General features: G+C 34.3%; 1 protein-coding gene across 1 annotated transcript in view; it reads left to right on the top strand.

Annotated features, from left to right (window-relative positions):
- The window catches only part of DPP10 (dipeptidyl peptidase like 10), a 117256-nt gene that overhangs the window by 44009 nt on the left and 55153 nt on the right, over positions 1-18094 (top strand). The window contains exon 6 of the mRNA XM_037049907.1: positions 771-878. Within this exon, the coding sequence (XP_036905802.1) occupies positions 771-878 (108 nt within the window). The remainder of the gene's footprint in view (positions 1-770; positions 879-18094) is intronic.

Here is an 18094-nt window from a genome sequence, read left to right as displayed (position 1 = left end):
CTCATTAATCCAACAAAAAAGAATGCAATATTTTGTCAGGTAAATCCATTTTCTTAATGTTTCCCCTGGAACAAGGAAAATCAATCTATATATATAGTTTCCATCATCTAAATATCAAAAATAGTTCTATTGATTTAACATGCCACTAGACTTTACTTTAGAAAATCATCAACTGAGCATTTGTGTTTGTATGCTTGTGGAAGAGTAAGAAGTGAAGATGGAATATATTAATTAAAGGTTTTTCAATAAACTCCTTCCAATTTTGTGGCCTTTTGATTTTTATACTTTTAATAGATTAATCTATAAATCATTAGAAATGTATTTTCAAGTAAGTACAGTTCCTGAGTGAAAGATTTCAGAAAAAGTATATCAAATATTGTGTTATTAAATTTTCTATATTAAAAACAATTTATCTTGATAAACTGGTTAATCTTTTCTTTATTTTTAAAATATAAATTGCTAAAAATGATCATATCTTATGGAAACATTTGTTTTTTTTCTTGATCCAATTTAAAAACTATATTTAGTTTAATTGTAAATTATTTCCATCTAGTATCTAAGAAACTTCCCTATCCTTCCCATCACTTAAATATACACAGTGCATTCAGTTCACTTTTAAAAATATGATCATACACTTTTTAAAATCATTTGGTCATTTTCCAAATAATTCTAAATAAATAATTAGTCTAATCTCTGCATGAATTATCAATAGTCAGTAGTACAAATTTCATATGTCATTCTGAGATTGTTATTTCACTTTTGTATTTTAGAATGAAGAGCCGGTGTTTTCTAGAGATGGCAGTAAATTCTTTATGACAGTTCCTGTTAAGCAAGGGGGCCGTGGAGAATTCCACCACATAGCTATGTTCCTTGTCCAGGTAAGTGCTTCTTTTTCTGTGATTTGGTTTTATTGACATGTTCACGAAGGCCTGATTCTTGTGGCACTCTAAACCTACAGTTAATGCCTGAACATCCAGCCATATACTCAACTCGAGGACACTTTAGAAAAAAGAATCCTCTTCTACAGGCTTTTCTTCTCCGTCTTCCCTTAAAAAAATACAGCCTCAACATTCAACAAAACTTAGTGAGCTACAGATGTATGCTGTGAGTTGAAGACCTTGGGATATAGAATTTAATAAAATTGCCCAATCCCTATTCAAAGCCAGAGAAAAATCTAGATTAGATTTTTGTTGTTGTTTTTCATCAGCAAATACACATTATCAATTTTGTACAAGTAGTATTTTCAAGGATTTATAAATTTTTCACTTGAATAAATATAAATGTCCATCAAAAATTGAATAGTTGAATAAAGTATGGTATGCCCATACAAGGAAATGCAATGCAGATATTTTTATGGACTTTCTGATAAAAAAGAAGAAAATATTATTTTTTATCTAAACTTCAATGGAATATAAATAGTTTTTATAATTTAATTATTTAAAAATCAGTGATTTAACAAGTGGTAGTTTAAATATGACAAGGTTAACAAGTCCATTTAAATTAAATTGCCAACTACAAATATTCATGAGAAATCAAGTTTCTTTTAAAGTCCAAATAAGTTAACATCATAGTCTCATAGTTATAAGACAATGTATAAAGATAAAGCATTGTAGATAAATTGGAATCTTCTATGAAAGTTGTACAGACACAACAATAAAAAATAAAAAAATAAAACATCAAAAAAAAGAAAGTTGTACAGACAAGCTGGAAAGGAATCAATTTCATTCCTACAAAATAGAGTAAATTGATAGAGTAAATATCAATGTCACAAAAGATCTCTGAGCAAACTAGATACTTTTATGTTCTTAGGACCTTCAAATCTTGTGCATATCTCAGCCTTTTATCATGATCAATATGTATATTAAATTGCACAGCTCAGTGCCTAGAATTCTCAAAAACTTGTGTCTACAGCTTAATATTTCAAATGTTTCCAAAGTCTAGACTATTAAAATAATTGTCATGTTTTAACTTTTATTTTAATTAAAGCTAACACCAATAATTTGGAACATATAATCTTCAAAGTAGAAATGTAGATTAATTTTTGTAGTGTGTCATTAAATTTTGAAAACAGGCTGAAGACTAATTTTTAATGTGATCTTGTGTTGTAAATAAATGTATGCATTTATATAAGAATAAAAATATTGGTGATTTGATATTCAACTATTAAATAATTATGTCAGGCTGATGGAATTAAGGAAACTTTTCCTTTTATGTGAACTGGTGAAAGCTTCAGTAGCAAATTGCTTTACCTAATTCACTTTTCCTAACTAATAATAAATTTTGTCATTATAAATACCAGATAGATATTTGGTTTAAAAAACAAATTCCACTTTCGAAGCCTTACAATTGACTGTGACATTTTATGGAATCTTCAAATCCCAGTATTGTATGTTCAAGAAACTTTTTTAAAGCTTAGGTGGTCAAAATTACATAGGAATTGTGAATATTTTAAGATATAGCAAAGGATGCAAAAAGTGCATAATACATCCTTAGATTATATACAGTTCCAAGATATACAACCTATTGAACAACTTACTAAAAGATCTAGTGTCTTAGAAAGTGTGGAATTGAGGGAAGCTGTTGATGTTGGCATGTAGAAGTTGAAATATTTATGCCCCTAACAAAAGTTTCTTTGTAAGTCTTGGAAATAAATAGCTTTTGTTCCTCAATCTAACCATTCTTTTTTTTTTAAGTGTTTTTTTAAATTTTTATTTAATTCTTGTTCAAGTACAGTTTTCTGTCTTATATTCCCAACCCTGCCCGCCCCCCGCCCCATGCTCCCCGTCTCCCTCCCATTTCCGCCCCCACCCTTAGTTATTGTCCATGTGTCCTTTATACTTGTTCATGTGAGTCCATCCCCTTTTCCCCTTTAAGTGTTTTTTAAAATATTTTATTTATTTATCTTTAGAAGGGAAGGGAAGGAGAAAGGGAGAGAAATATCAATGTATGGTTGCTTCTCATGTGGCCCCTACTGGAAACTGACCACTGCTGGGAACTGGCCTGCAACCCAGGCATGTGCCCTGACTGGGAATCGAACTGTGATCCTCTGTTTCGCAGGCCAGTGTCAATCTAACCATTCTGACATGAGTCTAACTCATTATTTCTGAAACGTTCAGAACAACTTAATAGAGTAGATGTGTTTCCTTTGTTCGCCTATATGAAGATTATAGCAAAGCTTTAATTAAAATGAAAAACATTTTGACATTCTGGTTACAGTTCAGAGAATTTGTGCTTTCTGTCAATGAGAAATAAACATGACTGCATGATCATTTATGAATATTTTACAATATGACTGAAATTAATTTACTTTGTTAATGAATTGGAGGTTAGTGCTTAGGTAAATACAGCTTATAACTATGTTTACATACACATACATGCATGCACATAAAATTTTAATAAATAGTTTTAATCTCCTTGCCTCAATTTTTAATAGTTTATAAAAAACTTATGAATTGTATATGTACAATTGTGAATTATATATTGACATGTAAAGGCTAAAAGTTTGTAAAATTCTAAAAATAAACTGAACAAAGGACTAAAATCAAACACAATCTTACACTCCACACTCTCACACTGTCAGTTGGTTCATGTATTTCTAATATCTTTTTACATTAAATTATATACTATTTTCTCTTAAAGATTATAGTCAAAGCACATATCTAGGATTGCATCATTAAAAATAATTAATGAGCATTTTCTCACATCATTTACTTGTTTGTAATTTTTATTTTTAATGTTATTCTTAAATGTGATTTTCATAGTTTAACATTTCATCAAGTAAATATACTATACTGTATTTAAATGAAACCACTTTAATCGTCATTAAAGTCATTTCTAATATTCAGACATAATAATTTATATATAATTTATTCAGACATAAACATTTTACACATAAATACTAATTTCTATTTATAAGAGTTCCCACAAAAATATATCTATAGATGTCAAAACATACCCAGACAAAGCATATGTGTACATAGAAATTTGCATAAGTTTAGATACAGAGTGCCAAATTAGCTCTTCAAAAACAGTTTAGTAGCTTTCAGTCTAAAAAGTAATGCATACCAGCATTGATTACTTTTATCCTCTCTTTCTTCCTTTGACATGCTAGGGGATTCCACTTAAAATTGATGTGTCAGAAAGTGAGAAATGACAGGAATAGTACTTGGCAGTGGGAGTCAAGAAGACCCCTGTGATACTTCAGCTATAAGCACTTCATGCTTAGCTTTGAGAGCTTATCACTTTCAGCCTATTTTTGTTATAGACAGTGATGGTTTACATCAGAAATATTTTAGTGTTTTTTTTCTCATTACAAAAGTGATTCTTGTTCAACTAACTCCAAAAAAAAATAAAAATAGAAGGAATCTATATATTGCCATCCAGTATTCTTATACTGTAATTGGAATTTTATGCAAACTAAAGCACTTCATCCTTTTATTTTAAATTTAAATTTTAAACTAAAGCCTACTTTTTTTCCTAATGCTAAATAGTTTTGAAAAACAATTTTTAGAATATTAATATTTAGTTGACATATTTGATCATTATTATTCCAATTTTCATTCAGTAGCAATTTGTTGTAATTATACATGTCACTCTACATCAAGTTTATTTATATTATAAATTATTTATTTAGTTTTGATCAAGATAACTAGAGCTCCTAGTATTGCAGACTGGTACAACCATTATGGAAAACAGTATGGAATTTTCTCAGAAAACTAAAATTGGACTTGCCTTTTGACCCAGCAATTCCACTGCTAGGATTGTATCCTAAGAACCCTAAAACACCAATCCCAAAGAACCTATGCACCCCAATGTTCATAGCAGCACAATTTACAATAGCCAAGAGTTGGAAGCAACCTAGGTGCCCGTCAGTAAATGAATGGATCAAAAAACTATGGTACATATACACAATGGAATTTTATGCTGCAGAAAGAAAGAAGGACCTCCTACCTTTTGCAACAACGTGGATGGAACTGGAAAGCATTATGCTGAGTGAAATAAGCCAGGTGTTGAAGGACAAATACCATATGATCTCACCTTTAACAGGAAGCTAAACAACAAAACAAACAAGCAAGCAAAATATAACCAAAGACACTGAAATAGAGAACAGGCTGACAGTGATCAGAGGGGAGAGGGGAGGGAATTTCAGGGGAAATAGGGGAGGGATTTAGAGGAATCTATATAAAGGATACATGGACAACTGAGAAGGGTGGAAATGGGAGGGAGAGGGGAGGACGGGGGCTGGGATGGGATGGGAGTAATAGACAGAAAACTGTACTTGAAAAATAATTAAATTAAAAAATTGAAAAAAATAAAAAATAAAAAATAAGTTAATATTCCTAAATATATATATATATAGTTATAAATACTTCTAGATTAGTTTCAATTAAATATGTATAAGCAGATTTATGAGCATTTTCTCTGCTTTTATATATTTCATAAAGTTAATAGTAATAAAAGCAAAAAATGGCTCTTTCAAAAATCTATGTAGCTAATTTAATTATTCTTTTGAGTAAATATGCAGTGTTAATATTAATTTATGTCATTCCTGAATCAAACAATAATGTAAAACTTCTTTTACTTCAAACCATTAAACTTTTGATCACTTCAGATATTATTCCCTTCTGTTTCCTCCAAGGTATTCTTCCTGTAGATGCCTAACTTTTTTCTGAAACTGTTACATCCTACATCTTTCAGTGCAGCCCACAGTTAGAATAAAGGATATTTTCTCAAAGATATGGCCACCTTTTTTTCTCAAATATGGGTTAGAAGCATTATTTCAATCTTGTTAAATGGTTCAGATTCACAAGCATGTACAACTGCCCTGTCATCTTCTAAAATTGCATTAAATGGAAAATTATGTATGCTTGTGAATCCATTCATTTTCTATATGTGGCAACACCAAAATTTACTCATACATGAAGATTTCTTTGAAATAATTTTGAATGCTGTTATTGATTACAAATACTGCTGAAAATAACATGCCTTTGCCCATAATTTTAACACCTAATCAACCCAAGACAATTTTTCATTAAATTTCACCACTGTGTCTAATTAGGGCATTGTCTGAAAACAATTAGTTCACCTCATCTGGTGAATAGACAGTAAATTAAAGCATGCTATTTTTAAGCACTACAATATTTCCTTATCTAGGAGTTCAAAAAGTTAAATAGAAAAAATGAATGAACTGTGGAAACAGGTAAAAATGACACACATTGTTAAAATTTTACTGATAACAATATATAAAAATATGAAATCAATTTTTAATTTTAGTAAGATATAATCTGTACCAATTGAAAGAGAAATCTGATGTCTGATGTCCTAAATAAAAATACTCTTTCTATATCCTGGATTTTCAGACATCCATCAAGAATGAATGAAATCAGTAGTTTTATTGCTGCTTATTCTAAAACTAGAAGTGAAATGAATTCAATTTAAAGTTTGTTGCCCTCTTGTCCTCGTCAAAAGTTCACTGTGATTTCACATCATAATCAGTGTTTCTATCCACACAAGGGAATATAATAAAGATCATGGTAGTACAGAAAGAATATTACTTTGGAGTGCAAATGTTTATTCTTCCCTGCTTCATTAAATTCCTTTGTCTGTGATTGTATATCTGCTGAAGGTTGATGGAAAACAAATTGAAGTACTGATAGCCCCTCATAAAGCTACTCAAATCCCTTGATATTCATTTGGAATTTACTGGTTGTCTACCATGTTCTGACTGGTTCTGGGATTATGTACCTAGAATCAAGATCAAACTTAATATGCTCACTGCTATAACATAATCCTTTGTATATTAATGGAAAATACATTGATTCTCATAAGTGTAACTATATAACTATAAAAGGCAGTCTATGTTCTTATATGTGAAATGTTCAAAGTTATACCCCATTTCAGATGTGCCCTGGTAGAGAGAATGTCAGCAGGAAACTTACAAATGTTTGAAGTAAAATTCAAAGGTTGTTATAATGGCTTTCAGCAAGCGTTCTTTGGGTTCCACACCTAGGAGCATCATTTTGATCCTATATGCATTATTGAAGTGAATAGTGTGCAGATTTTTTTCTTGCAAACATTGTGTTCAGACATTTTTCAATGTTTTGGATTTGTGCTTATTATCACTTTTAATGTTGCCACTCTTCTGTGTTTAAAACATATACACACACACAATTCCCTGAAAAACAAAATATAAACAACCAAGAAATCTGTGAGCCAAAAGTATTCCAAGATATGTATAACTATTAAGAAAAGTATACTTTTTAATGCTTTGAGATATTTTTTCATTTTGAAATTTGGGCACATAATATGTATTAAAACCTTAAGATCTTAGTATCTGCCATTGGCTCTTTCAAAGTATAATCTGTAAATAACTTTCAAACTCCATGACCCTTTGGGAAGTGCTTGCTTCGTGTCTCAGAAATTATGTTTCATCTTTTCTTTGCATTTATTTTATTCAGCAAATACTTGTAAAATGTTACAATGCATCAGAAATTATATAAAAATTAAAGAAGCAATATACCATTTTTTGACCTAGAACAGCTAGCTACATGTTCAGAGTAAGGAATAAAAAATTTAGAGAGATGTCAAAATAAACCTGTGTACTAAGACAGGGGAATTGTTGAAGAAAAAGTCTAATACTACATATGCATAGCAGAAAATAGAATGTCCTATTAGTTTCTGCTTCTTGTAGTGTAGGAAAGTAGACAATTTAATAAAAATGTTCTCACATCAAAAACACTAGACTCTAAATATATCAAAAATGTATTTGAAGTGTTACTCAGCTAACAGATTACATTCTCTGAAGACAATGTACATTAAAGGAAAGATATGAGAGGTGCAATCAGAGAATTTCATGTGCTTGAAAGCAAAGATAAAACAAAAATGTGTGGTAAAATAGCTAACTGGTTCTTTGCAAAAATAATTAAACCTAATAACTATTAATATTAATTTAAAAACTGGACAGCCCCCAAAATGTAAATAATGGAAAAGAGGATATATAATTTCAGATTTAAAAATGCATTTTAAAACACTATGAATATCTCATGTCAAATAAATTTTAAAACTTGAGAGATAGATAAATTCTAGAAAAATGTTAAATTTGGTTTTAGAAACAGATTATATAAGTTGTCCTATACTATAAGGGAAATGGAATCAATGTTTCAACATTTTTTCACATCGGGCACAGATGGATTTTAAATGTGGGTTCTGCCAAATATCCAAGAAAAACATACAATTTTGTAAAAACTCATTCAGAAAAGAAAAAAAATGTTTCCATTCATTTTATAACACATGTATTATTTTGTATCCTAACCACATAAAGACTGTATGAGAAATGTCAATTCCAGGTCAGCTAAAAACTCCTAAACCAAATATTGTCAAACTAATTTTTCAATAGATTAAAAATTTGCTGTTATTTTCAACACAAGAGTTCCAAATTTGTTTCACATTAAGTACCTGTGCTATAGTTTACTACATTTGCATCTACGTGGAACAATTATAATAATTTGAATAGATGTGGAAACAAGGTTCAATAAATTTATCAAAATCCATATTTAAAAAACTTAGAAATTTAAGAATAAAGGTAACACCTTTAAGCTGAGAAAATCACTCACCAAAAGCTTAGCTAATATAACATAATCTGTAGGGAGCATTAGTAGCATACAATTTAAAAATCAGTATTAAAACAAGCAATCAAAATAAAGTATATTGAATGTGCACAAAACCATTAAAAATGATAGTTTTTTAAAAATTACCACTTAAGAATAAGAGAAAAAAACTTGAATAGAGAGAGTCTTCTCTTAGAATATTCTTCCAAATGGAAATGTGGAAACTAATGACAGAAATTAAGGACCCTACCAAGAAAAACATTAAGTATCAGAATATACAAATTCACCCCTATGGTGTCATCTTAGGGTACACTTTGGAGTACTATTTTTTAGAGTACTAGTACTTATAGTACTAGTAATATGCTTAGTGACACTGCTTCTTAGAGTACTAGTAATAGAATTTTAGTGAGCCATGTAATCATTCATCATCCTCATGAATATATATCCTAAAAAAATCCAAGATATTGGTAAATATCAAAATATGGCAGTCAATAGACATGCAGACTTACTATATGAGGAAAACAGAATGTAGAATAAAAAATACTCAGTTAGATAAATATATTTCTCTCTCTCTTCAAAAAACTGTGAAGCAGAGGAGAAGGAATAAGGTAGAATAATACTCCAAAAAGAATTAAATATGGTTAAATACACATTTGTAGATATAAAGTTATCAAATGGGATATTTAAAACTTAAGAATAGCTTTACATTGTAGAAATAAAAGTTGTAAACCAAAAAGTGACAAAGTTCAGGAATAAAATTTAAAAATATAACAAAAGTAAATTAATTGAAAGGTGACTAAGGATAAACAGACATTGCTGAAAATATGCTAATGGCTATCAAGAAAAGAAATTATATTAACCAATAGAATGAAGTGAACTAAAGAAGTAGGAGGTTCAGAGTCATAAGGGAAGATAGGAAAAAAAGATACACCTGATATTTTATTGGAATTCTTAAAGAAGATAAATAAAACAGTGGTGGAGAGGCAGCACTTGAAGCCATAATGCAACTTCCAGTCCAGTTGGTGGAGTAGGTAAATGCAGTGCTCACCTCCTCACACAACCTCATCAAATTTATAACTACAGAACAACTGTCATTCAGGAACACCTAAAACCTAGCTGAACAAATACCTTTCAATTAAAGATATAAAGAAGATGCCACATGGAGAGACTGGTTGGAAGGATGGAGATGTGGAATGTGTTGGACCTATACCTGCATTTAGCTGTTAAAAATTGGGAGGGGCATGTCAGCTGCAGGGTAGACCCTGAGGAATGAGTTGTTTCAGCCCCATACCAGAACCCTAACAGTGTTGGGAAGAGAAGTTCCCCAAATGTTTGGCTCTGAAAATTAGCTGAATCATGGCTTGAATGAAAAGAAGGACTGCTAGAATCCCAGAAGTTTGTCTTAAAGAGCCGACACATGGATTTACTCTGAGCTCCAGTACTGGGGCAGCAGCTGGAAAGGCACCAGGGACATATGGAGAGAAAATGAATTGTCTGGCATCAGAGCAAGGGTTATAGGAGTGGCTTTCACCTAGAAAAAAGTGCTGATAAAAGTCATTGTTCCTTTGCTGTGGCCTCCCCCCACACACAAGGAGGCACTGTATCTGAGTCTCCATCAACCTGGCTAACAAAGTTTGTTCCACCCTAGTGATTCCCCAAGACCCCATACCATCCAACTTTTGGACCCACTCAAGCTATTTACAGTGGCTTTTCCATATAAATGGCCTGTCTTGGTTCATGCTGCAGTCTTTTCTAAAATCTTTCAAACTAGTAGTGCTTGACCTTGGTGTGCCTAATACTTCTTGTTAAATGGCCCCAGGCCTTGCACTAGTGACGTCTGGCCTGGCTTTGCAGCTTGGTCTTTCTTGAGCACCCCTATCCCAGCACAAGTAGCAGCCCTTTTTAGTCTATGTCTGCCTGATCCTGGCATGTACTTTCTAGGAGGCCTCAGAGCCAGCACACCAAGTCGACAGCTTCAGCATATTCTGAATCACAAACCACTACTTCCATGAGCAACACACTCAAGAGGTGAACTCAGCAGGCACCAGAGGTCTCATGAAGTGAATCCCATTTTGTGGGGTCAGCCACTGCAAAGTAGAACCTCCATAGTGGTCTCTTCCAGTCCATAGTGGTAAATCCCTCCCATTGATGTGCCAGCAACAAATACAGCTCAACTACAACAGGAAGGGGCACACACAGAGAGTGTTTACATAGAGAGTGAACCTGAAGCACCAAGTTGAGGTAAATAGGGAGGCTGTGCCATTGGACCCCAAAGGGTACCCATAACATAAGGCCACTCTACCAAGACTGGAAGACATAGCAGCTCCACCTAATACATAGAAACAAACACAGGATGGCAGCCAAAAATGCCAGACAGAGAAACATGACCCAAATAAAAGAGCATAGCAACAATCCAGAAAAAGAACTAAACAAAATGGAAACAGGAAATCTACCAGGTTTAGAGTTCAAAACACTGGTTATAAGGATGGTCAATGAACTTAGGAAAAGAGTAGATGAACTTAGTAGGAAGTTCAACAAAAAGATAAAAAACTGAAAAACACAGGCAAAAATAAAAAATACAATAGCTTCAGTGAAGTATATTTTATAGGAAATCGATAGCACAATAGATGAAGCACAGAATCAGATTAGTGGTTTGTAAAATAAGGAAATAGAAAATGCCCAATCAGTACATCAAAGAGAAAAAAATTTAAAAATATATAGGACTTCCGCCAAGATGGAGGCATAGGTGGAAACACTGTGCCTTCTCCCACAACCAAGTTTGAATACAACAAAGGTTTGGAGAAACAAAGACACAACCAAAGGACAGAAAATTGAATTATACAGAAGTCCGACTACATCTAACCGTTCAACGGGGACGGTAAGAGGAGCGGAGCCAGCAGCGAGCAGGGTCGGGCAGGACAGGGCCCCTGACCCAGGTGCGCAGGCAGACGGGAACTAGTTGGGGTGCGGGGCAGACCGTGGGCGCATATTCGTGCACAGTGACACAGACCACGCAGGCCCCAGGGGGCGAGGGCTGACGGCGGTGGCACACTCGCGTGCAGTGGGACGAAACGCATGGGCCCGGTGACGGCAGCAACTGCGGCACCGGTGAGGGCCGTGGCGGCTGGCAGCGGACAGAACGCCATAGTCCCTCTTTGACCCTGCCCCCACATACAGCGTCACAACCCAGCGACTTAGTTGCCCTGCAAGACCAGTGAGAGCCATTGTCTCTTTTTGACCCCGCCCCCACATACAACGTCACAACCCAGCGACTGAGTTGCCCTGTTCTAGTGAACACTTTAGGGCTCTGATCCTGCTATGGAACAGGCACGAACAACCTGAAAGATGGCACAAGAAAAACTCAAAGTCCCAGAGCCAATAACTCTAAGCGACCGAGAAATTGCCAGCCTCTCAGAAGCACAATTCAGGACACTATTTATCAGGATGCTCACAGAACTGGTTGATTATAGTCACAAATTAGAGGAACAAAGTTACAAATTAGAGGAACGTGTGAGGGCTGGACTGATTGAAATGAAGGGAGATGCACAGGAAACCAATAGTGATGGAAAGGAAACGGGGACACAAATCAATGGAATGGACCAGAAGGAAGAACAAAACATCCGACCAGAAAGGAATGAAGAAATGAGAATTCAAAAAAATGAGGAGAGGCTTAGGAACCTCCAGGACATCTTTAAACGTTCCAACATCCGAATTATAGGGGTACCAGAAGGGGGAAAGAAACAGCCACGAGTGGAAAACGTATTTGAACAAATAATAAAGGAGAACTTCCCCAGTCTGGCAAAGGAAATAGACTTCCAGGAAATCCAGGAAGCTCAGAGAGTCCCAAAGAAGTTGGAGCCAAGGAGGAACACACCAAGGCACATCATAATTACATTAGCCAAGACCAAAATGAAGGAGAGAATCCTAGAAGCAGCAAGGGATAAGGGGACAGTCACCTACAAAGGAGTACCCATCAGACTGTCAGCGGATTTCTCAAAAGAGACCTTACAGGCAAGAAGGGGCTGGAAAGAAGTTTTCCAAGTCATGAAATCCAAAGACCTACAGCCAAGATTGCTTTATCCAGCAAAGCTTTCATTTAGAATGGAAGGACAGATAAAGTGCTTCTCAGACAAGGTCTAGTTCAAGGAGCTCATCATCACCAAGCCCTTATTATATGAAATGCTAAAGGGACTTATATAAGAAAAAGAAGATGAAAAATATGAACAGTGAAAGGACAGCAAACACACAGTTATTAACAACCACACCTAAAACAAAAGCAAACCAAGAAGACAGCTAGATCAGGAGTGGAACCATAGAAATGAACACATGGAGGGTTAGAAACAGGGGGGTGGGAGGGGGAGAAGAGGGGAGAAGGCACAGAAAATAGCATAGATGGTAGGCAGAAAATAGATAGGGGGGAGGGCGAGAATAGTGGGGGAAATATAGAATCCAAAGAACTTGAGACACGTGGTTATAAACTAAGGGGGGGAGAATGGTGGGGGATGGAGGGTGTGGGTGAAGGGGATTGAAGGGGGGAATAGAACAACTGTAATGGTATAATCAATAAAATATATTTAAAAAAATAAAATAAATAAAAATAAAAATATATAGATGGATTAAGGAGCTTCTGGGGCAAGTTTAAGAGGACCAACATAGGAGTGCCAGAAAGAGAAGAAAGAGAGCAAGGAATTGAAAACCTATGTGAAACAATATTTACAGAACAGTTTCCTAATCTGGTGAAGGAAATACACATACAAGTTAGGGAGCACAGGAGTCCCAATCAAGATGAATCCAAAGAGTACCCCACCAAGACACATCGTAATTAAAATGCCAAAGGTTAGAGACAAAAAGAGAATCTTAAAAGCAGCAAGAAGAAAGAAGTTAGTTCCATATGAGGGAGTTCCCATTAGACTGTCATCTGATTTCTCAACAGAAACTTTCCAGGCCAGAAGGGACAAGCATGAAATATTCAAAGTGATAAAGTGAGGACATACAACCAAGATTAATCTAGCCAGTAAAATTATCATTCATAATCAAAGGACAGATAAAGAGCTTCACAGATAAGAGAAAGCTAAAGGAGTTCATCATCACTAAGCCAGTGTTACAAAAAATGTTACATGGTCTCCTTTAAGAAGAAGAAAAAAATTGAAAATAAGAATAATAAAATGGCAATAAACACATAATCTGTCCACAATTACTTTAAATGAAAATAGATTAAATAATTTAATCAAGAGATACACTGTGGCTGAATAAATAAAAAAAAGATTCTTACATATGTTGTCTATAAAGGACTAACTTTGAATCAAAATTCACACAGAGACTGAAAGTAAAGAGATGAAAAAAGATACTTTATAGTAATAGAAATCATAAAATAAGCTGGGATAGCAATAATTATACCAGACAAAAATGGACTTTAAACCAGAGGCTATATAATAAGAAACAATGACAGACTCAGGAACTTCACTCCTAGGTATTTATCTGAATAAAACTAAAACACTAAATTAAAAAGTCATGCGTATGCTTGTGTTTATTACAGCATTATTTGCAATAACCAAGTTAAGGAAGTAACCCGTGTCTGTCAATAAACAGATATAGAAATGGTACATATATGAAATGGAATATGGGTAGCCAGTGTGAAATCTTGCCATCTGCAACATGAATGGGACAAATGAATACTATGCTGAATGAAATAAGTTAGACAGAGAAATACAAATGCCATGTAATTCACTTATATGTGGAATCTAAACAAAATAAATGAATTAATAGAACTGAAAGAGACTCATAGATATGAAGAGCATTTTGATGGTTGCCATATGAGAAGTAGATTGGGAGGATGGCTGAAAAAGGTGAAAGGATTAAGAAGTACAAATTGGTATTTACAGAATAGTCATGAGGATGTAAAGTATAACATAAGAAATATAATCAATAATATTATAATAACTATCTATGGTGTCAGATGGGCACTAGGTTTATTGGAGGATCACTTTATAAGTTATATAAATGTCTAAGGACTGTGTTGTATTTATACACCTGAAACTATTATAATATTGTACATCAATTACAATATAAAAATGAAAAAATTATTTTTAAAAAGCTCTATAAACCAAAAATAGCAAACCAGAACAAGAAAAATATTCAAGAAATGAAAGATAATTTTAGGGGTGATAGAGCATTATTAAAGTTATTAATATGAAAATAACAAGTAAAACTAAAATACCAACCTAATATAACATTTAAATATTTAAATATTATTTAAATTATTATCAAAATATTTCAAATTATTAAAATTGTTATTAAAGACTGCCTGTAAAAACAACTTATTAAACATAATGTCCATAGTAAGTAGAAAAATATCTTAATTTTAAAAAAGGTATCAGTTGTAGTATACATTTAAATTGGCTTATATATTCAAAAAATTAAAAAATATTTTTAGATTGGCTCAAGAAATTATACAATTCAATCATTCATGCAAAATACACATCTAAGACAAAATGAGACAGAAAGGCTAAAATTTGATGCCAGGCAAGAGAGCTTTCATTCACCAAAATGACAAGAAGACCAAAAGAAGAAACTTTATAGTGCCTGAGGGCACAAATTACAAGGAAGCTATAATACCTATACCCCAAACAGCACAGTAACTACCTTTATAAAGCATATATGTGTAGAAATTACTTTGTACATGAGACATTATTTCTCCATTCTTGACCCAAAGTGATTTTCAACTGGACAAAAATTAAGCAAAGCTATAGATGTAGCATCACTTAATGTAAATACACACACATATATATGTCCAAATACATCTAAATAAGAGGAAATATATGACCTTTTTAAGTGTATATGGAACATCGACAAAAGTTGAACATACGTTAGATCACTGAAAGAGCTCAAGTTCTACCAATTAGAAATATATGAAAGCATATACTATAGTCACAATGTACCAAGTCTAGAAATCAATAATAAATTTATTTAATGAGCTTCTAACTGTAAAATTTTGAAAAATAAAACCAAATAAACAAATCTTTGGAGAACTTAAATAAAAATTGCAAGCTTTATAAAATAGTGATATACTTCTGGCCAAGATGGAGGCATAGGTAGATATACTTTATGGACTCATATAACCAAAAAAAAGGACAACAACAAGTTTAAAAACACGAAGTAGCTAAAACTGCCAGAAAATTGAACTGTCTGGAAGTCTGGCAATCAAGGAATTAAAGAAAAAAACATTCATCTAGACTGGCAGGAGGGTAGGAGATGGGCAGCCAGGGCAGAAAGGACTTAAGGCAAGGTGGTGGCTGGTGGACTGGGTGAGGCAGCAGCTGCTGGAGTGGGCTGACCCATGTTTCCGTGCTGATAAACCAGGAGAGACAACTGCATAGCAAGACAAACTGTGCAATTCAGGGTTCCAGTGAGATGGAATAAAGCCTCAAAACCTCTGAATGAAAATGCCTGTGGGAGAAATTCCCAGCCTCACAGGTGAGTTCATTGGAGAGACACATGGTATCCTAGAAAATGCATAATCCCACTCACCTGGGAATCAGCACCAGAAGAGCACAATTAGCTTACGAATAGTGGGGAGAAGTGACTGAAAACCAAGGTAGAGCTGAGCAAGTGGTACTATTACCTCTGAGAACGCTCCCCCACATACAGCAGCACAGTCCAATGAGGTGGCTTGCCCCACCTGGGTGAATACATAAGGCCCTGCCCCTTACTACTAAACAGACCTGAGTAGCCAAAAAAAAAAAAATACAGCCCAAATGAAATAACAGATCTAAGCATAGAAAAAAATACACCTAAGCAATAAAGAAATAGCCAACATATCAGATGCAGAGTTCAAAACACTAGTAATCAGGATGCTCACAGAAATGGTTGAGTATGGTTGGAAAACAGAAGAAAAAGTGAAGGCTATGCAAGGTGAAATAAAGAAAACTGTACAGGAAACCAACAGTGAAGAGAAGGAAACCAGGACTCAAATAAACGATTTGGAGCAGAAGGAAGGAATAAATATTTAACCAGAACACAATGAAGAAACAAGAATTCAAAAAAATGAGGAGAGGCTTAGGGAAACCTGGGATAACTTTAAACATTACAACATCTGAATCATACGGTTGCCAGAAGGAGAAGAGAAAGAACAAGAAATTGAAAACTTATTTGAAAACACAATGAAGAATAATTTCTCTAATCTGGCCAAGGAAATAATTTCCAGGAAGTAAAGGAAGCCTAGAGAGTCCAAAAAAGTTGGACCCAAGGGAGCACACACCAAGGCACATTATTACATTAGCCAAGATTAAAGATAAAGAGAGAATCTTAAAAGCAACAAGAAGAAATAAGAGAGTTACCTACAAAGGAGTGCCCATAGGACTAGAAGCTGATTTCTCAAAAGAATCTTTACAGGCAAGAAGCAGCTGGAAAGAAGTATTTGAAGTCGTTAAAGACAAGTACCTACATCCAAGATTGCTCATCCAGCAAACCTATCATTTAGAATGGAAAGGCAGATAAAGTGCTTCTCAGGTAAGGTCAAGTTAAAGGAACTCATTATTATTATATCCCTTATTATATGAAATTATTTTTAAATATTTTTTTTATTTAATTCTTGTTCAAGTACAGCTTTCTGTCATATTCCCAACCCTGCCTGCCCCCCGCCCCATGCTCCCCACCTCCCTCCCCTTTCCACCCCCCACCCTTAGTTATTGTCCATGTGTCCTTTCTACTTGTTCATGTGAGTCCATCCCCTTTTCCCCTATGATTCTCTCCCCTCTCCCTTCTGGACCCTGTCAGCCTGTTCCATATTTGAGTGTCATTGGTCATATTTTGCTTGCTTGTTTGTTTTGTTTAGATTCCTGTTAATGGTAAGATCATATGATATTTTTCTTTCGCCGCCTGGCTTATTTCCCTCAGCATAATGCTTTCCAGTTCCATCCATGATGTTGCAAAGAGTAGTAGTTCCTTCTTCCTTTCTGCAGCATAGAATTCCATTGTGTAAATGTACCATAGTTTTTTGATCCAGTCATTTACCGATGGGCATCTAGGTTGCTTCCAAATCTTAGCTATCATGAATTGTGCTGCTATGAACATCGGGGTGCATAGGTTCTTTTGGATTGGTGTTTCATGTTAAGAGAACTTATCTAAGAAGAAGAAGGTGATCAAAAATATGAACAGTAAAATGACAACAAACTCACAACTATCTACAACTGAGCCTAAAAAAACAAAACCAAAAATGATCTAAACAAACAACTAGAATGAGAACAGATTCACAGAAATGGAGATCACATGGAGGGGTGTCAACGGGGAGAGGCTGGGAAGAGAATGGGGGGAAAGGTACAGTGAATAAGAAGTCTACATGGTAGGCACAAAGTAGACGGGGAGGTTAAGAATGATATGGGAAATGGAGAAGCTAAAGAACTTGTAAGTACAACCCATGGACTAGAACTAAGGTGGGGGAATGATTGATGGTGGGATGGTGAGTACAGGGTCGAGGGGCATAAAGGGAA

Source organism: Sturnira hondurensis, unplaced genomic scaffold (assembly GCF_014824575.4).
Source record: "Sturnira hondurensis isolate 20B ecotype Veracruz unplaced genomic scaffold, ASM1482457v3 Scaffold0006496, whole genome shotgun sequence".
In the NCBI taxonomy this organism is placed as follows: domain Eukaryota; kingdom Metazoa; phylum Chordata; class Mammalia; order Chiroptera; family Phyllostomidae; genus Sturnira; species Sturnira hondurensis.
This window is presented reverse-complemented; position numbering and strand designations above follow the sequence as displayed.